This window comes from Notechis scutatus, chromosome Z (genome assembly GCF_049901735.1).
Source record: "Notechis scutatus isolate UNSWTSFEM ecotype Mainland chromosome Z, rNotScu1.2, whole genome shotgun sequence".
In the NCBI taxonomy this organism is placed as follows: domain Eukaryota; kingdom Metazoa; phylum Chordata; class Lepidosauria; order Squamata; family Elapidae; genus Notechis; species Notechis scutatus.
In genome coordinates, this window is record NC_142025.1 from 140,548,831 (window position 1) to 140,562,443 (window position 13,613).

The 13,613-nt window shown below is 42.9% G+C and overlaps 1 protein-coding gene across 1 annotated transcript in view; it reads right to left on the reverse strand.

The window, feature by feature from the left end:
* Nucleotides 1-260: 260 nt before the first annotated feature.
* ZNF629 (zinc finger protein 629) overlaps nucleotides 261-13,613 on the reverse strand; it is a 43,036-nt gene continuing 29,683 nt past the window's right edge. Inside the window, exons 5-6 of the mRNA XM_026683485.2 lie at nucleotides 12,857-12,910; nucleotides 261-8,381 (exon numbers count right to left, since the gene is read on the reverse strand). Coding sequence (XP_026539270.2) covers nucleotides 5,120-8,381; nucleotides 12,857-12,910 — 3,316 coding nt within the window. The 3' untranslated portion in view covers nucleotides 261-5,119. The remainder of the gene's footprint in view (nucleotides 8,382-12,856; nucleotides 12,911-13,613) is intronic.

Consider the following 13,613-nt stretch of genomic DNA (forward strand, 5'->3'; position numbering starts at 1 on the left):
AGAGGGAATGAAATAATATTAAAATACGAGTGGAGCCGTTCTGTATCCTTAACGCGGAGGGCGGGCGTTTCACCTGTTGCTCTTCAGCCCGCTATTGTTGTGGATTGCTGCGAAGGGAACGCCTCACGAAACGAATCGGCACCCCAATATTTCGAAGTTGGAAAGAGAAATAAATATATAGCCTTAGCTATTCAGCAGATGAAAGACCAGATATAGGCAGTGATTCATGAATGAGTTGCTTGCAGATAAAAGAATAGACGTTTTCAATGAAATAGGCTTTATTAAAACTCTTGCAAAAAGCACGTCGGAAAAATCCTTCTATTTTTGCTGTTTTTTTCTTTTTATTTCAATTGTTTTAGCAAAATAAAGTCGATTTTATTTAAGTTATGTGTGTGCCTAGCCCTAACCTACATATAATCAGTATATGTCCATATATTTCACATACAATTTAGCTTAAGTCTCATGTCCTGCAGGGACAGGAATTTGATGTTAAGTTCAAACACCATTTTTCATACTTGGGGTGACCAAGATGTTGATCTTCGATGCTTCACCCTCATCAATACTATAGGATACCAATACAATGAATTGAAGAGGTAGATCTGACTCATATTATTTGATTGCTGTTTGTATAAGGGGGTGAAAGATAAGTACCTTGATCCACATGTTAAACACATGACCCAGTGGGAGGCCCACATTCAAACAACATATCTCATGTGTGGCCAGAATCTGAAAGCGACATTTAATACAGCACAATTTCTGACTAAAATGGTCTGACTGAGATCAGCATATGTGGGCCTGATTGGGGCAGATTGCAAGGGTGATACAGAAATATAATTTTGTTATTTTATTCTATTTTACATATATTTATGTATTATTGTATTTTATCCAATAAATATTGTATTTTACCCTACTCTCATTTTAAATTGTTTAGAATTTTATTGGTAATATGTGTTTGAACCTGTACGTTCAAAGTTGAAAGACTGCGGAATAAACCAGTTGTGGCAGTCCAATAGTTATCGCCACACAGGTGCCATACCAAAATACCTTGGATAAAATTTAGATCATTCACAAAATTTCCATCTGTAAATTGCAAAATGCAACCCTGCTTGGATGAGAACATATATTATGCCAATGGGGAAAGAATTCAATGCATGTGAAGGCTAACACCAGCTAAAGAACTGACAGCCATGATTTCACATTGTTGTCTGTATAATAATAACACACCAAGACAAAACAATTAAATAAATCAGTTTTCAGTTTGTATTAGTTCCAGGTTTGATCATTCTTAGTTTTACAATGAAAATTTGATAGGAAATAAATTCATTAAACAGAAACCAGAGGATTGTGAAAAGAAAAACAGTATTATAGCTCCTCCAACAAGTAAAATCATATTTATATGGAAAATCTCCAACTGTTACAACTCGGATGTTGTTTTTATTTATCAATATTGGACAGGTTGATATTTGGGGAAAATAAAATGTTAGCCCTGAGTTACAAAAGACAAGTGCTAAAAATAATCATTTTGCACATACTTATAAAGTGGAAACCTTGCTGAACTTGCTTCTGAGTAAACACAGAGTTTTTCAAATTTAAGGTGAGAATTCCAGTTTTCAGTGAAGTTGAGACCTGAAAAAATAATAATAAAGGGGAGAGGAAGGAAGAGGAACGGGAAAGGTAGATAAAATTCAAATTGAATTTTAGAACATCATTACAGCAGCATCAGGCAGAGCAGGAGAAACTAGGCTGCATAGAAGCGTCTGGAACACAGATGGAAGAACAAACCCAGAAATCGAGAACTGTAAGCAGGGACCTACACCCAAAAAGCACCTAAGAAGTTGTCATGATTTCCTATTGCTTCAATAAAACTGCATAGATCTGTGATGACAAACCTATGGCACACATGCTGGAAGCGGCATGCAGAGCCATCTCTCTGGGCACGCCAGCTGTCACCCATTGCTCTTCTGGGTTCCAGCATGCACATGCATGCCAGCCAGCTGGTCTTTGTGCACGCATAGGAGCACCATTATCTGCTGTTTGACTTCCCGGGGGAAGGGGAGTTGTGTTCCAAACAAGAATGGCTGAGGTTTTATTTATTTGATTTTTATCCTGCCTTTATTACTTTATAAATAACTCAGTGTCGAACGTATTTAATACTCCTTCCTCCTCCCATTTTCCCATAACAACCCTGTGAGGTGGGTTGGGCTAAGAGAGAATAATTGGCCCACTCACCAAGTCAGTTTTCATGCCTAAAGCAGGATTAGAATTCAGTTTCCTGCCAATTGGCCCAAAGTCTCTCAGCTGGGTCTCATGCCTAAGGTGGGACTAGAACTCAGTCTCCTGCTGATTGGTCTAAAGTCACCCAGCCAGCTTTCGTGCCTAAGGCAGAATTAGAACTCAGTCGCCTATTTCTAGGCCTACGCCTTAACCACTAGAGCACACTGGCTCTTTGGTTCCCTTGACCTCCTTAGTAGAGGCAGCAAAGTTTTGGAGACTTTCTTGGTGCACTTTTTCAGTTCGCCTGTATACTTTTATCTACCCTTAACCAAGCAAAGCCTCTGCAGGCTTAGATTTAATGTTCCCTTTAATGGATAAAGAAATGTTTCTGGATTTCTGGCATGCTCCAGCCTTGGATAGGACTAGGAAAAACCAGTTTCACATCCAGGCCCAACCATGGAAATTTTGATCCAATAATTCTTTTGTTCCAGCCAATCTCATAGGGTGAGTTTTGTGAAGATAAAATAAAGGAAGATTCTCATGTAGGCTAATTGAGTTCCTAGAGGTAACGTGGCATATCAAAATCATAAATAACATTTTTAAAAATCGCTATAGTCAAAAGGAAGCACTGGATATTATGCTTTGAGTTTAAACATTAATCCTGTGGCTTGGAGTATCACTTCCTTCAGAAGCAACCAGCCAATTTATCAGTTTTTCAAAAATACAGAGCCAAACCAGCTGTCTTGTTAAGGGATATGAAATGGAAGTAGTCCCATAATTTGAGATCATTACTGTTTAATATAAAATTTATGTATGACCAGATGTTATGAAGAGGATTCACCATTATGAAAAAATTAATTGGGGTAGAAAATCTGTATTAGTCTAAATTGAACAATGTAAGCCCTTGTTGTTACAATTATTCTGTTTCATGCTTTCTCTACAAATAGATTGATTTACAGTTGTTCTATAGTTGTTGCTGTATTCTACAGCTCTTCCTGTGACAACAGGTATTATATGATCTAACTTAGACTGGTAAATTAAAGAAACCTTGACTGTTTAATCTAAAATGTTTTTGTAGACCATAAAATTCTATCATAAGTTTAACAAGAATCAAAAACTACGAGAATTAAGAAGATGGAAAAAGAAATATGAACACATGACTTGAAAAGCTAAAAACTAGCCATCCGATCCCATGAGCAAAACGTTTTCTCAGCTACAGAAGGAAAAAAAAACCTACAAAACCAGCATAGTGGACATCTTTCCTGAGATTTCAGCCCATCTGTTTTAATTCCAGACTTATTTCTTCTTTAAAACAGTGTTTCTCAATCTTGGCAACTTGTGGGCTCAACTCCCAGAATTCTCCAGGCAGCAAAGTGACTGGAGAATTCTGGGATTTGAAGTCCATACATCTTCAAGTTGCCACGAGTAAGATAACACTGCTTTAAAAAATAAAAACCCGTTGACTTTGTAGCAGCCTGAAATCATATACAGATTATCAAGTCATCTTGGGCCGAAATCAATTTTCGTCCAAGATCACTCATCCATTTCTGGGGGGAAAAAATCATAACGTTGGCAGTGCTTCCTATAATCAGAAAATATTAGTATTAATTGTTAAATTGATGTTCATCAATTTTTAATTACAAATTCTGACTGCTGTACACTTGGATCCAAGAGAGATACTCATCACATATCTGCACTGTCTGGAATAAGCCAACCATCATTTATTTATCATCTCTACAATATGAGACTAGCAATATAGAAAGACTGGAATATTTAGAACTTCATCAAGGAGATAAATCGTAAATGTTGCCTAGACCTACCCCTTTCAGCAAACATTCAAAATTCTTTGCTACGTAAAATTTTATTCCAGGGAGCAGAAATCTATGCTGCAGAAGGTGTATTTATTTATTAAATTTATATGCTGCCCATCTGGCTAGAAGATGCCTGCATCTGGAGCATTCTGATTTACAGATACCATCTTTATTGGATGGAGGAAGACTGTAAGTTGAAAGCTCCAAATTGCCATCAAATGTGCAATAAAACAAACCCAATCAATAGAGGATATAGAATCAGCCGTGGGAAATTCAGAAGCTCGCCAATGACAGGAAAGCCTCCATTTGGAGAAAGGAGAATTTCTACTTGATCAAATGTCTCTCTCTTCATGATTTTCAAGAAATCTGTTTGCAGTGGGGTAGGTTTTTCTGGGAAGCGCTAAAATATGCCAGAGAAAGAGATGGATTCTGAAAAAACAACAACTTCATTTTCTTTTTCTATCAATTTTTTTCACACCTATATACCAGAGTTTTCTGGATTTCAATTCCCAGAATTCAATTCTGGGAATTGAAATCCACACATCTTAACGTTGCCAAGTTTGAAAAACACTGCTCTAAACTGATCATGAATTCCAATTCATTTCTGCTTCCATTCATCCATTACAGATGACAGAAATATGAGTTCACATTATTCTTGAGGTTTTTTGCCTTGTTTTGGAGGTGGGTGGAAAGGAAGGGAGGGAGGGAGAAAGGAAAGGAAAGGAAAGGAAAGGAAAGGAAAGGAAAAGGAAATTTGCTCTGTTTTGTGCATAGAGAAGCACTGTAAGGGTTTCTCATCTTGCACATCTGCCAAACAACACATTCTCTTTCAGTTCTGCTTCATCTCCATATCCCATCCATAGAGTAATGTCTGTGTCTTATCTCCATCAGAAGCAACCTTCCCCAATCTGGTGCTCTCTGGGGCTATGATACCCATAGTTCCTAGCCGGCAACTCTCCTCTGATTGGCAGACTTCAAAAAACCACAATTGCATCAAAGGGCCCCACAGCTCAATAGACCTATGCGTCAGGAGGGAAAGCATCAACATGGTCAAAGCTACAAGTCATACTGACATGGCCTGCAATTGCAGGGCATCAAGGTTTCTCCACCGTGTGATTCTGGAGATGGTGCAGCAAAAGTGAACTGTTTCTGGAAATCTTCCTGGGCTCAGAACGCACAAAATATCTGCCTTTATCTGGCCGTATGTGGTGCTGGGCCAACAGACCACCAGACCGGGGAGATTTACCCAAGTCAAGACTGAAATAGGACTCTGTGGTCTCCAAGGATTCAGCCAAAGTCTGCTTTCCATCAGCTCCATGGTCGTTGGGCCGCAGCAACATGCTCCTTTCAGAGATATGATTCCCTCTCTGCAAAAGGATGGCTGAGAACCCTGTGAAGTTCTCCCCAAGTTCTGGGCTCTCCCTGTCTTTGCTACAATTCTGTTTTGGGGATGGTGGATTATGGGCCCTTCTGTCTTTCTCCACTGTGTGGACCTTCTGGTGCTGGATCAGAGCCCACCTTTCTGGGAAGCCCTGTCCACATTCAGGGCACTTCAGCAAACGTTCTTTCGTGTGGCCGATCTGGTGATGAGACAAGCCGGCCGCAGTGGCAAAACTTTGCTCACACTCATGACACTTGTAGGGTTTGGTGCTCGACTGCTGGATGAGGGCGGTCATTACTGTGGATACTGGAGAGGACTTGTCTAGGTTGCTAGTCCTTTGAGAGATCCGAGCACGGATAGAGGCTTCTTTGAAAGAAGAAACATCTAAGGGACTCTTGGTTCTACAGCCATCTTGTGGATGCAAGCAGGACTCATCTTCTTGTAAGGAAAGAGATGAATGGCTCTGTGGCAGCCCACCAGAGGGTCCCATGGAGATTCTCTGAGGTTTGTTGTTGGAACTGTTGTCATCCAGGTTGGTTCTTTGGTGGACAGAAAGACCTGAGGAGGAGCCACAGAACGGCTGACCTTCCAGTGGTTTTCCCTGACTGAAGCTACAGAGAACACTTTCTTTGGAAGTCTCTTCTTCTGCGAAGACTTCTTGAAGCTCAGTAAGAGCTGTATCAGAAGGCTCTTCGGTCCGATTCTTCTGATGCACAGCAATATCTAATTCAGGACTAGAAGCTTCTTTGGGTTGAAGACATTCATGCCCTTTGTCCCCCAGCTGCCTCTCCTGGTGGAGCATAAGGGCTGAGGTGTCCACCACAAGCTGGCCACACTCCATACACTGATCCAGCTGCCCACACTTCTGTTCCCTCTGATGGCAAGTCAGGGCTAACAGATCTCCAAACTCCTGATCACACTCAGAACACTGGTACAATTTATCCGGCCTGGAGTTGACCTCACCTTGCCCATGTTCAGAGCAGACAAGAGATCTCCTGGGACTCTGCTGATGTCTCCCTAGGATTGAGATATCCTTGCAGCTTTTTCCACATTCAAGACGGACCCAAGCTGCCTGTGTTTCCTCTGGCTCCATGAGGACTCTCTCCACGACCTTGGAATTGGTGCATAGCAGGACCTTGGAGGGCTCTTGGACCAATGAACGTTTCATATTTTCCTTGCCCTTCCTGCCTCTCTCATGCTGCTGATCTCTCTTGCGGTCAATCGATTTCACCCTACACGCCCTACTAATTGGCAACGAATGGGTTTCTTCATGCTCAACCAGAGCCACACTGTCTCTGCACACCTGTCCACAGGTGCCACATATCCAAAATTCATGATCCTCCTGATGGCAAGCCAAGGTTCCAGCATCATCAAAGCTCCTCCCACACTCCGTGCAGATGTAAGAAGTGTGGCTCTCTTCGTGCTGCACTAACGTTGCAGCATCTCGAAAGCTCTGGCCACAAATATTACAAAGATGAGCATGGCGGCTCTGATGCTGCTCCACTCCTCCGACGTCTTTGCAGTCCAGACGGCATGTAGCACACATTGCACTGCTGTCCTCCGAAAGCTCTTGCATGTGGGCGTCATCCTCAGGGCTGCTGCCATACAAGTCCTCTGCAGGGGAAACGTTGCTCTCTGGTTCTTTGGCCTTTCTTTTCTCCTTGCACTTCCCATTCTCTTCCTGCTGGTGGCACTGCAGTTCCTCCTCCAGGGCAAAGCGCTGCCCGCAGCCATGACAGACATGGGGCCGTTCCTCCATGTGGATGCGTTGGTGGGTGATAAGGTTGGAGCTTTGGGAGAAACGCCGACCACATTCCTCACAATGGTATGGCCGTTCACCCGTGTGCGTTCGGCGGTGCTGGGTGAGATGTGAGCTTCGGACAAAGGCTTTCCCGCAGTCCAAACAGGCGTATGGCTTCTCACCTGTGTGGATGCGCTGGTGGCGGATGAGGGTGGAGCTCATGCCAAAACACTTGCCACAATCTGCACAGCGATACGGTTTCTCGCCCCGGTGGATGCGAGAGTGCAAAGTAAGATTAGAGGCTAAGGAGAAACTCTGACCGCATTCCCCACAAGCGTAGGGACGACTTTCGCTGTGGCACCGCCGGTGACGCTCCAGTGCAGAGCTGAGTCCAAAAGTCTTGCCACAGTCTGTACAGCGATAGGGCTCCACCCCCATGTGGAGCCGCTGGTGTTTGACCAGGGTAGCACCATGGCCAAAGCGTTTGCCACATTCCTGGCACTGGTAGGGCTTCTCCCCCGAATGGGTCCGTTGGTGCTGGATGAGCTCTGAGCTCTGGATGAAGGTCTTACCACAGTCGTTGCAACGGAAGGGTTTCTCTCCAGCATGGATCTTACGATGTTTTACCAGGTTAGCACTCTGTGTAAATCCTTTCCCACACTCCTCACACTTGAAGGGGCGTTCGCCGGTGTGTGTGATCTGGTGTTGAATGAGATCGGAAGAGCGGTAGAAGCTTTTGGGGCATTCGGGACAACGGTACGGCTTCTCGCCGGTGTGGCTGCGTTGATGCTTGATGAGGTTGGTGCTCTGCGAGAAGGCCTTGCCGCACTCCCGGCAGACATACGGCTTTTCCCCAGTGTGGGTACGCTGATGCTGGGCCAGGTTGGAGCTCCAGGAAAAGGCCTTGCCACAGTCCTGGCAGACGTATGGCTTTTCGCCGGTGTGCGTCCGCCGGTGCTGAACCAGGTGGGAGCTCTGAGTAAAGGACTTTCCACAGTCCGTGCAAGTATTGGGACGCTCGCCTGTGTGGATACGCCTGTGGCGCACTAGCTTGGACCACTGGCTGAATGCCTTCCCACATTCGCTGCAGGGGTGAGGGCGTTCTCCCTTCCCTCGGGACGCAGGGGCTACATCGACTGCAGGTGCGTCGTCCTGTTCCATGTGGCTGCTGGGCTCAACACACAGGACAATCTCCCCTTCCTCCTTGTCCAGGGGCAATCCTATAATCCACCACCTGGGGAAATGTAAACACAAGACCAGAGAAAAATCAGAAAAAGAGCAGTCTCAACAAATTTGTGCATCATCCAGAAGACAAAGCTGATGCTGTTCTCCCACTAACATGATATCAGGATAAGGGCTTTCTAGAGCAGAAGATTCTGCCTTGAGCAGTCAGCTTACCGGCTCAGCAGTATATGAAAAAAGCTGTAATGATAGCAGAACAATGACTGGTGCCATTGTGTCTTTCACAAAGGATATAGATTTTTAATTGTGTCATGATAAAGCCAATACAGGAGATGCATCCATTGTAAGATGACATCATGACACACATAATTTGCTCACGTAATCTAGATACCCAGTATTGGATATTGGTCCTTCTAGACCAGGGGTGTCAAACTCAAGACCCACAGGGTGCTTAAATCTGGCCTGTGGGACCAGCCTGGAAATATCAAAGGACCAGCACGCAGTGCCTCTGCTGGCCAAAATGGGCCATGGGGGGCAGCATGTAGCCCCCCCCACATGGCCCGTTTTCAGCCTCCCTAGCCTCCAGCAGCACTCTGCCAAGTGAAAACAGTCCACACAGAGGCCCCACGAGGCCCATTTTTGGCCAGCAGAGTGCTGCAGGAAGACTGGCTTAGACCAGATTATGTGGCCTGATCTGGATAGAAAACAAGCAACATCCTATACTACAGTTTAACGCCAAATTTTACATACTGTAGGTCCATTTAATCTACAATCAACAATCAAAAATTGACAGCCATTTTTATTTACTATCCTGGAAATTTAACTCTGCTGTTAGATCTTGTATTATCATGTTATTTATGCTATTATATTTGTATTACTAGTTGAATAATAATAAAAAATACAATAGTATAAACAGTCTTTCTGCCTGGAAAAGCAATTTACTATTAAACAATGGGGTATAAATTTAGAAATAAAAGCATACTGGAGTATGAAGAATAAGTAATGAATGTTTGCCATTAATATCTTGTAGAAGAGATAGGAAAATGTTTATAGTAAAAAAAAAACTGTGGAAAGAAAGAAGGGGGAAAATGCATCTTGACCCTGTGTCAAATGCCCACCCCCATCCACACACACAAACACACACACACCCCCAGCCCCCCAAGATCAAACACAATTCTGATGCGGCCCTCAATAAAATCGAGTTTGACACCCCTGTTCTAGACCACGAGTGGATCTGGGAGTTGAAGTCCACAAGTCATAAAAAGTCCGTAAGCCATAAAACTGATAAAAGGGCCATAGTTCTAAACATATGCAATGATTTTACTGAATCAGTGTTTTACAACCTTGGCAACTTGAAAAGATGTGGACTTCAGCTTCCAGAATTCCACAGGCAGTTGTGGGAGTTGAAGCCCACATTATCTTCTTGCTGCCCAATTTGAGAAACATTGGCCTGAACACTTACAAGGCAGGAGTGGACAAAGGTAGAGCGAGTTGATACCCAAACCCTCAGATTCATTTACAGAAATGCTCCATTATAGGACAGAAAATATCCAGGACTATTCCACCTTCTGGGAAATGGGAACCTTATGTCACTGTGATAACAAAGGTGGCCATTTTATGAACAGGTTAACCATTTTATGAACAGGTTAACTGTTGTCTTTTAGTAGCCATCCCTTAAAATTTCAAATGCGCTTTAACTCCCGTCTCTGTATTGTGTGATTGTGTTAGACAACTTGGACTATTTTAAGACTTGTGGACTTCAACTCCCAGAATTCCGCAGCCAACATGGCTGTCTGGGGAATTCTGTGAGTTGAAGTCCATAAATTTTAAAGTTGCCAAGGTTGGACAGCCCTGTGTCAGAGTGACCACTAACTAGACATATGAAATCAAATGGTATTTTGATTCACTGTTCTTGAAGGACCAGGCTTTCAAGGCCATATAAAACACTCAACTCAGTGCTCGTGTCTCATTCTGAATAGCTGAAGCTGCTCTCTCATCTCAGAATTAGCTCTTAGTACAGAGGTGGAATGCAAATATTTTTACTACTGGTTCTGTGGGTGTGGCCACGTGGGAGTGGCTATGTGGCCATGTAACTGGGTGGTGTGGCTTTTTGGGGGTGCAGCACCCCATGGTGTTTTTTTTGCCTCCTGGGCCTCAGAAGCCTCGGGGGGGCTTTTTGCTCCCAGGAGGCCCAGGAAGGTAAAAAACAGAGCGCTGGGGAGGGCAAACCCCCACACCCCTCGTGCTCCGTTTTATGGCCTCCTGGGCCTCAGGGAAGCCTTCTGGGAGCAAAACGCACCCCCGGAAGGGCAGCATACCCACATCCCTGCGATCTGCTTTTTTGCCTCCTGGGTCTCAGGGAAGCCTGGGTGAAGCAGTAAGACAGTGAGTGGGATCCAGGCACAGCTGATTGTCGGAACAGCTGATCATCGTGAGGGGAAAAAAATACCAGTTCAGTCAAAACGATATCTGGTTTTTTACTACCAGTTCGGCCGAACTGTAGCATTTTTTTACTACTGGTTCACTCAAGCTGGTCTGAACCAGTAGAATCCCACCACTGGCTCTTACTCATCTTCTGGTGCAACCTCTTCCAGCTTCATTCCAAGATCTTCCATACTTCCTCTCTCCTGCTCCCTCCCTCCCCCTCTCCATCACACATACACACACACACCACTGTCTCTTTCTTTCTCACCTGCATAGGGGATTCTCAAGGATTCTTCTGCTTCCAAACTTCAGTCAAGTCTACCTTGTTCCTTCCTTCTGGGATCCTGTGCAATTTTTAGAGGAACCAGAAACACAAAAGCAAAAGGGTAAACTTGAAACTTAATAAGAAGATTGGCCAATATTCTTAACAGTTGGCCAGGGCTGCCCTTTCCCTGAGAGGAGATCAGCAAGAATATCCCAAAGGTGCTTTTTCAAGAAGCAACAGGACTTTCTGGTTTTTCTTTGAAGACGTTTCACTTCTCATCCAAGAAGCTTCTTCAGCTCTGACTGCATGGTAGGGAGTGGATGACTGAGATTCTCTATAGACATCAGCAAGAATAGAAAACTAAAGTCCCCTATGGGTTTCCTTCCTACTATACAGCTGCAAGGAAATCTGGCTAGGTGCAGGGGGGGGGGGCCTTGGTTTTACTATTTATTTAATGCATTTCCATAGTACTGTACTTCCCTTGAAAACTGTAATCTCAAAGCAGCTTCCAAAATAAAAAATAAAATATGCTGTACCAAAACAATACAAAAACCTCTCAATTAAAAAGGCAAAACCATTCATCTAATATTCATCAAGGGGAATAAAGTATTCATAGAATCCCAGAAATTTTTTATTGGCCAAGTGTGATTGGGCACACAAAAATTTGTCTCTGGTGCATAAGCTCAATGTATATACAGATAATCCTCAACTTACGACCACAATTGAACTCAGAATTTCTTTTTGTTAAATGACACATTTGTTAAGTGAGTTTTGTCACACATTTTATGACCTTCCTTGCCACGGTTGTTAAGTGAATCACTGCCTTTGATAAATTACTAACCCGGTTGTCAAGTGAATCTGGCTACCCCATTAACTTTGCTTGTCAGAAGGTCACAAAAAATGATCAAATGACCCTGGGACACAGCAAAGGTCATAAATATGAACCTGTTATCAAGCATCTGAATTGTGATTGTTGTCAAGCATCCTGTGATTGTTGTCAAGCATCCTGTTGTCAAGCATCCTGTGATTGTTGGGATGTTGCAAAAGTCGTAACTCTGAAAAACAGTCATGTCACTTTTTTCGGAGAGGATGAGAAAAGATGAGAAATGAGAGAGTGATGGGGGAATTAAGTGTTCAACAGAGTGATGGCACAGGGGAAAACAGTTCTTTGTATCTTGTAGTTTTGACATGCAATACCCTATAGCAGCCTCCTGTAAGGAGAAATTGAAGATTATATCCAGGATGCGAGGGGTCTGTACATATTTTCTCAGCCCTCTTTCTGGTCCATGCAAATCCTCAATGGGGGTCATTCATCAAGGGTATATTCCTTTTAGTTCTCCTGCAGAGGCTTCTTGGTGGAAGAAACCACACAGGCAGATGTCTATGGAGATTCTCAGTCATCCAGGTCATGGTTGTCCCAAAGGTGCTTTTGCAAGAGGCAATTGAACTTTCTAGTTGTTTTTTTCTTTGAAGACATTTTGCTTCTCATCCGAGAAGCTTCTTCAACTCCGAAGAATTCTTCAGAGCTGAGGAAGCTGAAGAAGCTTCTCCAATGAGAAGCGAAACGTCTTCAAACAAAAACCAGAAAGTCCAGTTGCCTCTTGAAAAAGCACCTTTGGGACACACAGAGTTTACAGGAAGTTCAGAAATGTTGTCAATTGTTGACCTCTGTATGGAGCATCTCTTGACATCATAAGAACAAAACCCTTCCAGACAGAAACTCACCAAAGGTGGGTCCAGACACGGAGGATGACAAGTAGGAAGCAAATTAGAAAAAGTGACACTATTCCAAAAAAATCTGCCAAGTTTGGGAAGGTAAAGTGGGAGTAACAACATACCTTGCTCTTTGTGGGGCTGCAAAATTGGAAAAATCCTGCGACATGCAGATGAAACTGCAATGGTTAGAAGTAAGCAGTACGTTTACAGTAGTTCTTGACTTACAACCATTCGTTTAGTGACCATTTGAAGTTACAATGGCACTGAAAAAAGTGAATTATTGCCATTTTTTACACCCATGACCCTTGCAGAATTGGATATACAATAGAACTGGATAAATGGCAGAAATTGTGGGATAACTATGTCAACTGCATATAAAGAAAATTTGTATAAAATGTTTTATAGATGGCATTTTTCACCAACAAGATTGGTAAAGATGTTTAAATACCTTTGAAGACCTAAATGTTGGATGTGTAACCAGAAACCTGGTTCGTATTATCATATGTGGTGGACTTGCCCAAAGGCAAAAAAGTATTGGACGGAAATACATACTTCGTTGGGGGAAAAAAATGATAAAGCAGCATATAGATTTGAAACCAGAAATATTTTTGTTGGGTATTTTACCAGAAAAGTATGACAAAAGGAATATATATTTGATTTTACATTTACTAACTGCAGCCAGAATTGTATTTGCACAACAATAGAAAAGCGAAGGTGCAATTAAAAAAATATTAGAATGTGCAGAAATGTACAGATTAACGCTTACAATTAAGGAAAAAGAAAGATCTGAATATTTCTTGACATGCAACCTACTTTACCAATAGTTAGATAATAAAAACAGAAGTTAGAACCATGAGGATACAAAAAGGACTAATGTTA